General features: G+C 39.0%; 1 protein-coding gene across 1 annotated transcript in view; it reads right to left on the bottom strand.

Annotated features, from left to right (window-relative positions):
• Window positions 1-5059: 5059 nt before the first annotated feature.
• Window positions 5060-17026, bottom strand: part of LOC126260296 (uncharacterized) — a 54766-nt gene continuing 42799 nt past the window's right edge. The window contains exon 3 of the mRNA XM_049957620.1: window positions 5060-5100. Coding sequence (XP_049813577.1) covers window positions 5060-5100 — 41 coding nt within the window. The remainder of the gene's footprint in view (window positions 5101-17026) is intronic.

Here is a 17026-nt window from a genome sequence, read left to right as displayed (position 1 = left end):
GCACACACACACACACACACACACATATCCATCCACACATATACAGACACAAGCAGACATATTAGAAGACAAAGACTTTGGGCACAGATGTCTGCCTCGACTGACATCTGTGCCCAAAGTCTTTGTCTTCTAATATGTCTGCTTGTGTCTGTATATGTGTGGATGGATATGTGTGTGTGTGTGTGTGTGTGTGTGTGTGTGTGTGTGTGTGTGTGTGCGAGTGTATACCCGTCCTTTTTTCCCCCTAAGGTAAGTCTTTCTGCTCCCGGGATTGGAATGACTCCTTACCCTCTCCCCTAAAACCCACATCCTTTCGTCTTTCCCTCTCCTTCCCTCTTTCCTGATGAGGCAACAGTTTGTTGCGAAAGCTTGAATTTTGTGTGTATGTTTGTGTTTCTTTGTGTGTCTGTCGACCTGCCAGCACTTATATATATATATATATATATATATATATATATATAATTTAGGACCAAAACCTATGGTGATATATACTAAATCGCAAAAATAAAATTATCAAAAATAAGTATAGTCAATTGGTCACAATTCTAATAAGATACTAAAAAATTAACTTCACTGAATCAGTACAAAAATTCAACCACAAAAAGGTTTACTGATTGCTCAGTGTATATATGAGTAACAGTGACAGTATACCACAACACTGTTTCAGTGGCTTCTCAGCTACAGCTTCTTTCTTACATCCTTCAACTCTTACAGATGCAGAGTAGTTTTTATACAAGTTGTAGATAACCTTTTCTCCCTGCACTTTGTAGCAATTACCTTCAGAATTTTAGTGAAAATATTCCAGTCAACATTGTCAAAAGCTATCTCTAAAGCTATAAATGTAGGTTTGACTTCCTTCAGTATATCTTTTGAGATAAGTCATAGGATCAGAATTAGGGATGTCTTATGTTGGCATATCACGAGTGCTAATTTCAGTTTCATTATCAATATGTGAACATCGACCATCAATGATAACCATCCCAGAATCGTCAATATTTTGATGGATGTGAAGTGGTGAATATCATCCAATATCATTTTTAGTAAGCAATAAAACAGCAGTAACTAAAATTATATGTTCCACAACTTTTTGTTTGTTGCATTGTTGTTGACAAAGAGAATATTCTGCGTTTGAGAGCAGCCTTTCAGAATCTGACGATGTGGCTATGTTGCTTGAATGTTTCTATAAATTTCTTCTAGCCTTGGATAAGAAGTTCCAGTGGTGTCTAATGAATCGCCTGTCTTCTTATGGATGCATAATAATTGCAATAAAAGTAATTTATATTGTAAGAAATAATAATATAAAATAACATGTGTAATATAAATGTGCAGATATTGTGTGTCTGTTTTATTTTTATGGTGCATGTGGTGAGCAATATTGAGGGTGCAACTGACTTAGCAGAGGGAATACCTGCTCAGGTGCAGTAGTAAGAATTCCACAGGTTGCATCCTGCCCTGGACATGTGCAGATTTTAAAGTGCAGTATAGAAGTGAACTTTGTTTTAATTTAAAGTTGTTATTACAGCTTTAGTGATGAAGTTCAGAAGATCAGTGTGGCCAGTACACAATGAAATTACTGTTATGTGGATACCCATGTTTGGGGCAACATTTACACTGCAGTAAGTCCATTTTGCTTCCAGTTTGCACATTATTATTTTTTGTGCTGTTTTATAATGTTCAGTCCATAAATCAAATTTGGTTTCTCTATTTTCCTGAAACATGTAAGGGAAAGGTAGATTGCTACTTACTGTAAATGTTACTTGTTAATTTGCAGACAGGCACAATTAAAAGACACTTACACATTAGCTTTCGACCATGGCCTTCGTCAGAAAAAGAAAGAGAAACACAGACCATTCATTCACACAAGCCAGCACGCCTCAAGCACATAAGACCACCAACACTGGCAGCTCAGACCAGAATTGGCATTCTCTTTTTGTTGCCCTAATTTGTGTGACCCATGTAAGAAATTTGATTATCTAAATAAGATACCAATTGCGAAATTTTTGTGAAACTTAATGAACTGCTATGCATGTTTACATTGTATCAACCGAATATGCATTCAACATTTTATGTTTACAGGTGTATTACATTCAGTTATGCAAAATTATTGCTTGATTAAATGGAATGACACAACCAGTAATTTTGATCCTTGCACCATTATAAAGTCAAAGATAATTACCAATTTCATTAATTATCCTTACGTGTTTGCATAATACCGCTACTAGACTGGAAATCCGCAATTTGCATCCAGCCTCTGTAGTGCCCCAGGCACTTGTGTTCCAGCCGTTTTGAACACACGTTATTTTAAAGCAGGGCGTAAGGATGAGCATGGAATACTGCACCCATTTATTGTTTGTGCAGGCGAAACTGGAAGGGAGATAATTCGTTGGCGCTGGCAAGTGTTCAGCGCGACCTGTCAAGAGTAATTAAATACGGTCCGGAAGCTCCATGGCCGGCTGCAAAGAGTAATGTAGCTTTGTATTGTTGAAAAACAAATGGAGTGACTCGAGATAGTGACTGTTTATTAGATGTTTAACTGCTGTTGAGAGTACGTGATCTGGAAGTGGATAGTCAGCCATGATGAAAGTTTATGTATTAATTGTGTTCAAAAACGTGTAATTAACTGATTCTGGGTGCCCGTTAATGTGTGGGCTTACGTCATAAAGTTTAGTTGTTTTTTTGTACAAAGTGGGAATAAATATGTTCTGGTGCATTGAATGATATTCCAAGAGTAGCGTATTTTTTAAATAAGAAGAGAGAGAGCGAGAGAGTGAAAATTTCCCCTTCCTAGCAGTGAAATCTTCGGAGAAGCATCCAGTGCTAGCAGAAGACATCGGTGCTGCAAGAAAGCAGAACCAGCATTCTTCAACAAGTAAGTCCATGAAAACACTTAAGCTGTATAGAGAGAGCTTAACATTACACCGGGCCACCACACCACCAACTCACAAACATCTATGTATAAATATCTCTTACGGACTTCTTTTGTGTCTGCAGCTAGCTTTCAACTAGTTGACATTTCAGTATCAGAGTCCATGCTGTAGATGACCTCAATAACATCCACATGTAAAACGTTTGTGCCTAGCTGTCACACGGTTCACATCTCTGTAAAAGTTCATCAGTATGTAAAGTTCTGCATTTTAAAGCCTGTGGGTATCTTTCAAAACGTGAACATCTGTGTGTCGCCATCAGTTATCAAAAAATCTATTGTGTTTAGTAGCTGTGTCATGAATACCAACTTAGTGACATTCATCCATCAGAATTCGCTTATGAAAGTGCACTGTATAAATGTTGCCACTATCAGAATGCTTAGTATTTTATTGGACATCTCTACTGTGTTTAACATTCTGTACAAAATCTTATCAACAAGCTGTTCATTGTGTTTTCAAGAGGGATAATAAATGTGGAAACCAGTCAAGTTAAATGAAAGGCATGTTGTATCCGTTATTTAAAAACTTGTTATAAAAACCAGGTACAGCAGGAAGATGGACATTTGAGAACTAGCTTCCGAGGGTCATCAAGTAGGGCTTAACATCTCACCAGTGAACAGAACCAGAGCACAAACAAATGTTGGAGAAGACCATGTCCTTTTGCTAAGCAACTCCACGGTATTTTCCTTAAATGATTTTAAGGAACTGCAGAAAACCTAACTCTGGATTGTCTGGCAGGAATTTGATCTGCTGTCCTCCCAAATGCAGGTCAATGTCTTAACACTGCACCACTTTGCTCAATAGTGTTGTTACCCATCTTGATGGGTGTGAGGAGGGAGAGCAAATAATTGTGGCAGTGGGGAGGAAGGAAAGATGTGTAGGCCAAGAAGGAAAGTATTAGGAAAGGGGAGGCACGTGGCTCTTAACAGCAGTGGAAACATAATTAATTCCAATTTTCTCACCACCACTAAATGCTAACTGCCTATAATCTGATTCACAAATGATGGCGGTCCATGGACAGGGGTTGCAGTGTTGCCGGTTTGAAGCAACAGTTGCAGTATGCGCACACACATCCTCTGTGCGTGAAGAAATAAAGTCTCCTACAAATTAAGTCTCTCGCTTGCTTATGTAGAATTTGTTGCTTTCCACCATTATTGGCCATGACCGCTGGAAACAAATGGAATAAAAATTCAATAAATAACTCATTACAATCATGTTTAATCTCACATTGGCTATGACATTCACAGCTGATTGCTCAGAACACTACTGAACACTCATTGTCTGTCAAAGAATGTGTGACATAGGTCAGCAGAACAAGCATTAACCTGACTGTCATCATTCGTGACTACAACAGTGTTCCCCCCTGTTTTCATATGACTGTGTGTATCTGCACATGTGATGTCTGTGTGTGACTTTACATTAGGAAAAAAGAAGCAGCTCAAATGTTTGTTCTTTTTATGATCTAGTGTGTGTGTGTGTGTGTGTGTGTGTGTGTGTGTGTGTGTGTGTGTGTGTGTTCGTGCGTGCGTGTGCATCTGCATGCACACGCCACACATCAATCCATTACAGTTGAGTAATGGCCTCTGCCAATGGCTGCTTCTCAAATTAGTCTTAATGATTTCTTGGACTGTAGTGTGTCATCTTGAACTGATTTTATTTAATTGTCATTTCAGAAAATGTGTAACATCGCTTAACAGACTTTTTAAATCGTATTTTGTTGGTTTAGTTATTCAGTTGTAATGTTTCACTAGCATACTGCACAAGTGAAGTTGTGTTCACTTCCACTTAACTGTGTCACACATCTTTTTCACAAGAGAAGTGTCTGCTAACTATGGAAACATTCTAAACTTTTTCAAGAGCATTTGAAAATACAACTGTATTACATCCCTCCAGTGCAATCAAAAATATCATACAAACCATTTTTCAATGCCTTGTTTTTACCGGGACAAACTGATACTGTTTGTAATTGACATCACATGAAACTCAAAGACAGGCAGACTGTTTGTGATGGTACAGAGAAAAAAAAGAAATGTGCTGTGTGATTTCAGATATCTCTGTTTATTGCTTCATTTTATGATTATGGAACAGTGATTACAGGGTAACTGGATGACCTTTCTTGGCACCCCATTGGTGGCTCAATAATGCTTGCTCACCACGTGGTGTGCAGCTTCACACTCTGCAACAGAATCATAGGAGATACACAATGAATTAATCAAACACCAAATTCTCATATTTTTACTGATTCCAGCTATTAAACTGTTTCTCTATAGGGTCATTGCATGCAAAGTGGTCTAGACGTTCCTCATTACCATCATAGATTTTGATGAAATATTGTATGAATAATTGAACATGTTCCCAGTAAACATTTGTAAAGCATCATGATCATTAGGTTGGTACTTTCACAGATATAATCATTTGTTGTCTCCAATGTGCAGCTATTAGAAGTGCAACAATGAGTTCTCAGCAATTTTTGAGACCAGAATGAGATTTTCACTCTGCAGCGGAGTGTGTGCTGATATGAAACTTCCTGGCAGATTAAAACTGTGTGCCCGACCGAGACCCGAACTCGGGACCTTTGCCTTCCACGGGCAAGTGCTCTACCATCTGAACAAAGCTGTAAGAGAATGAAAGTTTGTAATCTAGGACCTTGTATTGATTGGTAAGTTATTATGAGCAAAGTTTCAGGTTTACCTTGCAATTGCTTCCGCAGATACAAAAAGGCAACCTTCACATTTAGTAAGGAGTCTGTTTTCTTGGCGGACATTACTTAACCTTGTCATCCTTTTTGTTGCCTTATATGATTTTATTGCAAAGCCAAACAGTTTGTAGGTCATTTAGAACATGGTATTTCTAATGAAAACAGTCTAAAAGAATTTGCAGAGGACTTTTTGTTGAAAAAGTGTTACAAAAGCAGCCATTTCTGGTGTTTGTAGAAAAATCATCAACTTTGCCCTCAGTTTGTAAACTATGGTATCGGAAAGTAGTAGAAGAATTAAATTTTATGTTCTAAGTTGTTGTATTGGTGAGTTATTATGTACTAGGGTTCAGGTGTATCCTTCAGTATCTTCTGGAGGTATAAACTAAATTTCACATTTCCTTCGAGCAGGTATTTTTACGGCCAACTTCATATCAAATTGTTCATATCATAATCATTCAGGAAACCTTTTTTTATTATTTTATTTAAGAAAGTGCAAAAAGTCGTACAAGATGGCCTAGTTTTGTTTCTTTCAAGAAAAAATTTCTGGAAATATTATGCCTCAAATTTGCTGAATATTTACGAGCGCACATTTAATAGCTGTATTATGGGGTCAATAAAATGACTGTATCACCAAACTTTATTAATAACTGTGAAACTTTACCAGTGTTCTTTGGGATCATGTGCAAATGTTCACACAAAATTTCAGCTAAATCTGTGACTGTCGTGCGGGGACGTTTTCCGACATTAGACCACTTGGCATGGAATGGCCAGTACACTTCAACACTATTGTCTTTTCCAGAGGAAATTGCACATTGCATGTGTTAAGTTTTAACACTATGTTGATAGACAGAACACTTGTTCAACTCTGACAGGAAAGACAGAGAAATTGCCACATTAGACTCTTGTGTTAGTCACTTAGTCCTAAAGATTATGGTACTTTAATATAATATCAGCATTGTTTCTTTCAGTCTGGACAAACTTGTCTGCCACTGCTTCCTATCAGCACTTAGGGCATATGTAGCCTAACAAAGATGCATCAAGAGAGAGAACAATAAAGAACAAAAGGTGGTCTCACATGGCCTAAGCCAATTAAAATTGAAAGTTTCGTGGGTATGGCACCATGTCATATTGTAAATAAAAATCACTGATGAAACCAACATTTTGGCCACAGTTATAGTGGCCTTTGTCAGGGTCTACAGGTATATTTTGCTGTTCAGAATTCATTATAAGAAACATGCTGCCGCAATTACAGAAACAACTGACAGATTGCTAGTGCATGTGAGGGATGGCTCGGTACTGATGCCAGAAACATTCAGTGTGAGGTTGGGCATGCTGCAAGATGGATCCTCCCCCATCTACCCTTCTCACCAGTCCATGTGACTCTGAACTTGTTCCACAACTGAGGAAACCATTCCATGGGAGGCACTTTGCAAACAGAGCAAATGTTTTCATGGCATTTTGGCCGACATGTGACACGCACTGATGGCAATGCCAATGGCGTTTTTCGCCTTCCCCTTCATTGGCAATGCTGTGTGTATGTGCTGGGAAACTAATTTGAAGCACAGTAGTTGATTCTGACTCATTTTTGTTCCATTTGTACTTGTGCACAATAAATTTACACGGAGTTCCAATGCGTGCGTTTAATTTCAACCTTTACTGTGACCTCCTGTACTGGAACCCTAATTCATGTTGGCATTGAGACACATACTGCCATACCAGTCCAGTGCACATCATGAAATTGTTGCATTATCACAAGATATACCACAGTTGCCAAGACTTGTGGAATGACCCTTATATTTTGCCGTGATTGCTCCACTGAGCATGAAATTACATCACACTTTTAACAACATTGACATTCCTGGGATCTTGAGGTGGAAAGAGAGAGAAACTTAATTGTAATTGGTTTCCCAAGTTGCTGAGAATGGGAAACTGTTGTTGTCTACTGCATTTTACAGTCTATGATGTGACTCGTAGTCATCAGTGAATGGAGCGTAGAGTTTTACCTCATGCTGGACATAGGCCATGTAGTGGCAGTTGCTCACCTGTAACGCTCACGTCTTTTGTTGTTAGTATGGCCTGTTGGGTTCTCACGGCTGACAACTAGGATGGTGCAAGCTTGAGACTATCCTCTCTATTCATGGATGTTTTAATATTTTAATGGCCTCCCTGCTCTGCTCACCATCCATACTTGGGAAGCGTATAAGTTTTGTTCGGCCACTGTAGATTTGCTGTGCTGCCCAAACTGAATGGAGTGCTCATGCTCCAATACGTACATTGCTACTGGCCTTCCAGATTCACTTATATAGACTTCTCCACAGTCACCTTGTACATGCCAGCACTGTACAGAGCATCTACCTTGTCCTTGGTGGAGCCAAGAACATCCTGGATCTTGCAGATGGTGTAAAACACAGACTGGATGCCAACCTTGAAAAGATGTTTACCAATGCAGGTGGCAACATTCTTCACATAAAGTAAGTGCACTGCTGGCTGCAGTTTGTCAGTTGTCTGCTTATCTTGTTTTCATTTTTCCTTGCCATCACTGTGTGGATTGATTTGAGATTGCATCCATTGGCCAAGAACATTGTTTGCAGCCTTTTATGCTCAGGTGTTATACAGTGGGGATCACTTAGGTAATGCACGTGAACAGTCAACGAATGACCAAATTCTTCTGCATTGGGCAATGGTGGGATTGGGCATATAAATATCTGTCCATACGAACTGGCTTCCGATAAACTATGTACCCTAGTGTGCCATCCATTGTCTGATATTCTTCCGTGTCTAGGAATGGTACAGCACAATTCTCTTCTACTTTGAGTGTGAACTGGATCTTCTTGTGCATTTTGTTCGAATATTGTCTCACTGTAGCCAAAATGATGTCCACATATCTCAACCAACAACTTGGGCAAAAAGAAGCTGAATAAAGTGCTTTTGCTTCAGAGGCCTCTGTGAATATGTTAGCTGCTAAAGGGGATAGGGGAGAATCCATTGCTACACTGTCTATTTGGCCATAGTATTTTCCTTGCAATTTGAAGTTGATGTTGATGACAAATAGAAATCAGCCATGTCACAAATGTCTGGCACAAAATGCTCTTGTAGGATGCAAACACTTTTATGTACTGGCACATTTGTAAATAGTGACCTTACGTCAAAGCTGATTATGATTTCTGTGGGTAGAATTGTTTCCCCTTTGTGTGTTCTATTGAGTGCCAAGTTCTGTTTTGCCAACTAGAGGTCTTCATTTGTGGGCCTGACACTTTGCCAAATTGTATGGAGGTGAGTTGACCCCATTTACAATTAGCGTAAAGGATGAGTAATTTTGTCACTCTATAAATAATGTGTGTAACTGGGAATGAGATCCTTGGCTGTATGAGCATCAGTTCTTGAATCCTTGATTAAGGTCTGTGGCCACTGAACTATCTTAGCCATAGGGTCAATCCTCAGTTCACCTTGTCTTTGTACTGCATGGTATACAAGATCACAGTAGCACTGATTTTACCTGCTTGTAATATCACAGTTCCATTGTTCTTCTTTAACTCTGTAAATAGTTACCCTTTCCTCCCAGCTAAGGTTGTTCTTGAGTGGCTTGGCTCTTAGTTAAATTCTAACAATTTCCTGCCTAATTGTCTCAGTTTCAATTGCGTATATGTGCCAGAGTGCTGCTTACATGGACTCAATGATTTCTTCTGTGTGGATCTGTTTGGGAGTAACTGCGAAGTTCAGTCCCTTAGCCTTCTTCCTGAACATTTCCAATCAGCAGTAACAGTTGTGATATACAAATTCCCAAACAATTGTATTTCAGACTGGTATGATGGTTGACATGTCAGTCAAACTTTCAGGCCAGTGAAGTAATGTTAGCTTTCACCTGTGAAGAAGTTTTGCACATTTCCTGCTGAAATAGGATATTTGAATTTACCTGAAGCTGAGATGGTGTTATAGGCTCTAAAACCTTTCTGATACATCAGAACATTTTCAAGTTGCCATCAGTGCATAGGGATTGAGATCATATGCTGTTCCAAGTGATTTTCAAAACGATTGCACTTCACACTTAACCATTATTCTAATCAACAATTGTGACTACCAGATTTTGGCTACACTGTAGTACTGGTGGAAGCAGGATATAGCCATTACACTACGTTGATCTCTCAGCCGAAACTCTTTGCCTTTACAAATGTCTGCCTGTGTCTGTGTAAGTGCGGATGGATATGTGTGTGTGTGTGTGTGTGTGTGTGTGTGTGTGTGTGTGTGTGTGTGTGTGTGCGCGCGCGCGCGAGTGTATACCTGTCTTTTTTTCCCCCTAAGGTAAGTCTTTCCGCTCCCGGGATTGGAATGACTCCTTACCCTCTCCCTTAAAACCCACATCCTTTCGTCTTTCCCTCCCCTTCCCTCTTTCCTGATGAAGCAATCGTTGGTTGCGAAAGCTTGAATTTTGTGTGTATGTTTACGTATGTTTGTGTGTCTATCAACATGCCAGCGCTTTCGTTTGGTAAGTTACATCATCTTTGTTTTTAGATATAATAAATAATAGTTTAACCCTGTTTATTTGCAGCCCTCTGCCAACGCATCTGACTGTCTTTCCCTGCTCCTCTCCTATTTTGTTCATTTCTTCCCCCAACTCCCTGCCCCACAGCCTCCTGATGCTGTGCATGTTGGCAGTCTAGCCCCTGCGGTGTTCATCTCTCCCCCCCCCCCCCCCCCCCCACTACTACCCCTTCCCTGCCACCTCCAGATTTCTGTGTGCATCCTTCGTGTGTGTGTGTGGGGGGGGGGGGGGGGCTGAAAGCTATATGTGAGTGTGTTATAATCATGCCTGACTGCAACTGGACATGTCTTCTTTGTGGTAAGTAGCACTCTATCTTTTCCTACATTGTTAATAATATAATGTAGTTTACATTGTAAAATTAGCAGCAGCATCATTTCCTTAGGGCTAGCTGCAGTTGTGCACTATGCTGTGCTGTAGTATACCATTAAAGAGCTTGTTGCTTAGCATTAGATAGCGCACACATATGTGAAGGCCATGTTAGCTCGGTGTTTGACAGTTATTCGAAGCGCAGCTGGAGTGCTTCATGCCAGCTGTTAATTTCGTAATACAAACTTCTCAGGAAACTTCCACATGTTGGTTCTTATACACCATGAAATCTGTCGGACATAGCTGCCATTGATTTTTCTATAAAGCCAATGGCTTTTGCTATAAACCCTGCTGATGTTTGTGCAAAGTTGTTTGTAATGCTATAAACCAGTTTGGGAAGTACACAAAAATATAAAAAAGTGTTGGAAGATATTGAAAAGTTATGGAAGTACAAAAAAAAAATTCATAAGTGTTGAAAGTATCATAAAAGACTGAAAAGTATTAAAACAGTCAGGATTTTGTTATGAAGATCTGAAACATTTTTGTTACATGAAGTTACACAGCTCACAGTTAATGATGCAAATGATTCTTGCACATGTATTTAAGTCAAGCCATCAGGAGACACACTTGGAGATAGCATAAACATGTCCTTGAAAATGCATGTGCAGATGTCTGCAAGTCTCAACTTGCCTGAGAGCTTTTTGAGAACGGAGGAAGGTATTGTAGGTAGTGGTTTGTCACTAATGGTGTTGCTGGAACTGTTACCTACCCTGTTTGTGACTGTCATCAAGAGATTTTGTGTATACACATACACGTGCACGTACACTCTTCAGCTTCAAAATGTAATTATGAAGGTCATTACTACCAAGTCTCAGCTGTTATACTTTCTGTATCACTGTGTTCCCAAAGCTTAAGAGAACCTTCTATTAAATTTCGCAGCTGCAAAACATATCCATGAAAATTAAAATACTGTGACATCTCTGTTTGCAGGCTGTTGGTGAAGAAGAGGAGCTGCTATGGATTCAGTAGTATATAATTGTAAATAAAGGGTGAACGTCATACATGGCACATTAAAATCAGTGAAAATACTCTTGAGCAGATTTGCTTGAATTTTGCTTTTACAATCCAAAACCTACAAAAACTTCTTTACACATATATTCTAGTTTTCTCCAATAGAGTACGAAAGTTCAGTCAGCCACTTAAGATGTCTTCCTTGTCTGTAAATGCTTACTGCCTACATCAGGGAAATACACTACTGACCATTAAAATTGCTACACCATGAAGATGACGTACTACAGACGTGAAATTTAACCGACAGGAAGAAGATGCTGTGATATGCAAATGATTAGCTTTTCAGAGCATTCATACAAAGGTGGCGACACCTACAACGTGCTGACATGAGGAAAGTTTCCAACCTATTTCTCATACACAAACAGCAGTTGACCGGCGTTGCCTGGTGAAACATTGTTGTGATGCCTCGTGTAAGGAGGAGAAATGCTTACCATTACGTTTCCGACTTTGATAAAGGTCAGATTGTAGCCTATTGCGATTGCAGTTTATCATATCGCGACATTGCTGCTCGCGTTGGTCGAGATCCAATGACTGTTAGCAGAATATGGAATCGGTGGGTTCAGGAGGGTAATATAGAACGCTGTGCTGGATCCCAACGGCCTCGTATCACTAGCAGTCGAGATGACAGGCATCTTATCCGCATGGTTATAACAGATCGTGCAGCCACGTCTCAATCCCTGAGTTGACAGATGGGGACGTTTGCAAGACAACAACCATCTGCACGAACAGTTCGAACATGTTTGCAGCAGCATGGACTATCAGCTTAGGGACCATTGCTGCAGTTACCCTTGATGCTGCATCACAGACGGGAGTGCCTGCGATAGTGTACTCAACGACAAACCTGTGTGCACGAATGGCAAAACGTCATTATTTCGGATGAATCCAGGTTCTGTTTACAGCATCATGAGGGTCGCATCCCTGTTTGGTGACATCATGGTGAATACACATTGGAAGCATGTATTTGTCATCGCCATACTGGCATATCACCCCTTGTGATGGTATGGGGTGCCATTGGTTACACGTCTAGGTCACCTCTTGTTCGCATTGACAGCACTTTGAACAGTGGATGTTACATTTCAGATGTGTTACGACCCGTGGCTCCACCCTTCATTTGATCCCTGCGAAACCCTACATTTCAGTAGGATAATGCACGATCGCATGTTGCAGGTCCTGTACGGGCCTTTCTGGATACAAAAAATGTTCGACTGCTGCCCTGGCCAGCACATTCTCAAGATCTCTCACCAACTGAAAATGTCTGGTCAATGATGGCTGAGCAACTGGCTCGTCACAATACGCCAGTCACTACTCTTGATGAACTGTGGTATCATGTTGAAGCTGCATGGGCAGCTGTACCTGTACACACCATCCAAGCTCTGTTCGACTCAATGCCCAGGTGTATCAAGGCCGTTATTACGGCCAGATTTCTCAGGATCTATGCACCCAAATTGCGTGAAAATGTAATCACATGTCAGTTCTAATATAATATATTTGTCCAGTGAATACCTGTTTATCAGCTGCATTTCTTCTTGGTGTAGCAATTTTAATGGCCAGTAGTGTATATATGAGAAGCAGAGGAACAATACATAAAATTCAACAAATATGGCAATCTGTATGCAGATATCGATTGCTTACTACAACTGGGTGTTAGTGATGAAATTCATGAGCACAAATCATGTAGTGTTGCTTTCTACATGCACTGTAATTACAGTGTGGTATGTCCAGAGTTTCAGCTGTACTGCGTTACTGACTATATTGGGTTTTTTGACAACAGTATAAAAAATTACTTGCTGTGAAACAAGCAGATGAATCATAGTCTTGGAGAGGAGATAAAGTTCTGAGCAGCAGAAATTTTCCATGTCTGCATGAATGGCTCAAGAAAACTGGCGTGCAACACGAATATCATTGTCATTTTACAAGCAGATTTCAAGGAACTGCACACGCTAGCTGTATTTTAAATTACAGACGTAAGTTTATAGTGCCTGTTGTTTCACAATATAATGAAATACAATGGTCATTTTATAGTTATGAAACTTTGCAAACAAGTGAAACAAACTGAACATAATAAAATGTGAAAATAAATTCAGGCCATGTTTCTATGATTGCATCAAACATGAAAAGGTGTAAAATATGTACTAAATCTACTGGAGTGGAACACCATTGCAACATAAAATTCTGATTCATCCTTTCTGTAGAAAGGTATGTTTCCATGTGAGTATGTAACTGGTGAATCAGTTTTGTTGGATGAGCAGTTGCCACCAACTGAAGCATTCAGAATCTTGCAGGCTGATGAAACAACTATCCAAGAATTTGAGTACCAAGGAGGGTGCAAGGCATTGTGTGTATCTGAATGGAGACAACAGGGAATTTCTCTGATTTATACCTTGTATTGGCTAATGTCTTTGAAAATTTCCACACACTCTGTGTCAAAATGCACAAACTGGATCCAGTCCATTATGTGACTTCACTTGGTTTAATGAGGGATGCTTTGCTGAAAACTAATAATGTAAAATTAAAGCTTATTACAGGCTCAGAACAATCAAAATTTGTTGAGTGTGGTGTCAGAGATGCTATATTGTTGACTGTTAGCATAGGCATGCTCCTGCACATAATAGGTTCAGGGCTGATTATACTGAAAATAACAGCAAATCTTATACGACAATATTATGATACGGATAGATACTCACCACATAGTGGAGATGTTAATGTTGAGTCACAGACAGTGGGGAAAAAATCTGCCAAAAGATCTTCAGATTTAGACAACATAAACACTGCCATTAATGCAAACACAACTCAGACACAAATGGCCACTGGCTCTAGCTGCTAAGCCCATTGGACATGTGTGCATGAGTTGTGTTTGCACCAGTGTGTGTGTGTGTGTTGTTTTCGCTGTCTACTTCAGAAGAAGATCTTTTGCTGAAAGCTTACGTGCATAGCAGTTTTTTTTTCTTTTTCTTTTTGGTTTTTTCCCCTGTCTACGACTCAACATCTTCACTATAGTAATCAACAATTTTTGTAATATTGTCATTATTCCATGATGGATTTTCCATTGTTTAATTAATCGTATAATATATCTCTTGATGTTAATAGTCTACTGTTGGGAAGTGATGCAGTACCTAACACTTTCTGGTATTGCAGGGCTCTCTATCGACAGTTTTGAAGTACTGAGCACACCTTATGAGTTAGACATATGTTACATTTTAGAAGTAGACCTCATGAATTCAGAAAATGTCATGAACTTCACTCAGATCTGCCTTTATGCTGAAATCAAGTGGTACCCCTGACAAACAAAAGCCAGTAATTGTAAAGAAGCTGATTTACACATTATACAGTAAAAAAATCGTGTGATTCATTACAGAAATGTAAAGCAATGTCTGAGTAATTATCTTATTTTAAGAAAAATTCACCAGACATTATCATTCCCTCAATCTTTTGCATTCACATGTTTCACAGCATTAATATCAATATACTGTTTTATCCATTAATTCAAAATTAAGTTAATGGATTAACAGTGTTTTTGGCAATATGCAAAAAATGAGTGATGTGAAGCTAGCAATACAGTGGAGCCACTGATCTGACTGAAAGACCAAATTTCAAGTACAATGTCATATTTTGTGAAAATTTGCTTACTAGTGAAATAAGCTGATTTAACATTGTTTTTAACAAATCCGTAGCTGTATAGATGGTTATTTTAGATATTTATAAGGCACAGCTTAGAGTCCCATTATGGGTATAAGTTAATGAAATCTTGAGTTGCAGACTGGCACAATGAAAAGACTAGTACATATAACCTTTCAGCCATACCCTCCTTCAATAAAGAAACACACACACACACACACACACACACACACACACACACACACACAAGGAAGCAGACCTCACACTATTGACTGCTATCTCCAGCCACTACAGCCAGACTGCAGTCTTTTCATAATATTGTCGATATACCATCCTGGACTTTCCATTGTTTGAAATTGTTAAAATGTATTACGCAGACACAGCTTAATATACTACGTAACTATCTCAAACATTTATGATGTTATTAAAAGTAATGTTCATAGGTACTCTAATAATTTAGGTCACCCTGTTAACATTATATATAACATACCATGTGTCAGTAAAAAGAAAGTGGGTGTAATGAAACATGAATTATCAGGGGACGTTATTACAGAATTCATAGGACTGAAACCAAAACATATGCTCCCAAAACTGAAACACCATGTGTAACGTGTAGAACAAAAGGTGTGAAACATTATTCATCTAAGGAAAGAAGCAATGGTTATTACCGAGAATGTGTATTAAATGATGTTGATATATTGACTTTGAGTATATAATTTGATCCTAAGTACATATAGTAAGCAATGTGAACTGGCATTATTGGCGAAAGATGATAAATACTTCATACTCAGTTATGGAGTGTTGAGCCACCCAGATAGCTGTGCACTGTAGCATGCAGCTTCCAGGATTCGGGAAGATGTGCTGATCCTGTATCAAATTTGCCTGGCAGATTAACAATGAATGCTGGTATGCAGGCCAGGCTGAAAATGGTTTGCAGGCTGTTTCTCACATCCAACAGGGTGAATTCTGCACTGCTACCCATGTCTCACCACAGCTACACAATTCTCAGACATTTTGAGAAATGTTCCCACACTTTTGCATGGTATAACATAGATGCAGATAGATGGTGTGCACAAATTCTGTCCTAGGGAGCAAGAAGGGCATTTGGTCATCTTATACCACTAACATTTCCAAACCCAGATTAACATGCTGAGCCCATGAATATACGAAATGGAGATAAAGAAAAAGAAGCAGATTCAATGAAAAAATGAGGACTATAATATGGGGTAATTTTTGAGAAGATGTGGCTAGTCGGCAGCTGTTTGCACATCAGAAGATGATTGAAAACTGATGAAGAAGTCTTATATTATGATAGAAAACATGATGCACTGGTTGTAGGTGCACAAAAGAAGTGATTGATGTATTACGTAAAAAAAAAAAAAAAAAAAAAAAAAAATCCTAGAATAACATACTGTGAACCATATATCTTAATGTTTTCCTTGTGATCTATACCTAGGTTACCAACATTTGGTCACGGTTGTAAGGGAGATACTCAACATCTGAGCATAATTTTAAGGGAGAATTAGTTGCAATAAATTTTAATTGCAGAACTTCATTGCATTTTCTTGTAATGTGTGACAAAGGAGACATAAATATTAAAAAAACTAACATAGTTTGCTTACTTGTGAAATGTTGTTGTGTTATGTGACTCAGTTGGGAAATAAATAACATAACAAGGGTTTTTAAACATGGATGTCTCTATCATCCACTGTTGCAAATCCTTGTTACTTCCATATGTTGTTTATACCATAATTGCTGAAAGGTATGAGATGAACACATCCATGGGTTGTCAGTACTGAGTGAGCAAAATTAAACATTCTTCCTCTCATGACCCCTCTAGATGCATAGGCAATGCCTTTCTCTCCACTACTC

This window comes from Schistocerca nitens, chromosome 5 (assembly GCF_023898315.1).
Source record: "Schistocerca nitens isolate TAMUIC-IGC-003100 chromosome 5, iqSchNite1.1, whole genome shotgun sequence".
NCBI classification, from domain to species: domain Eukaryota; kingdom Metazoa; phylum Arthropoda; class Insecta; order Orthoptera; family Acrididae; genus Schistocerca; species Schistocerca nitens.
This window is presented reverse-complemented; position numbering and strand designations above follow the sequence as displayed.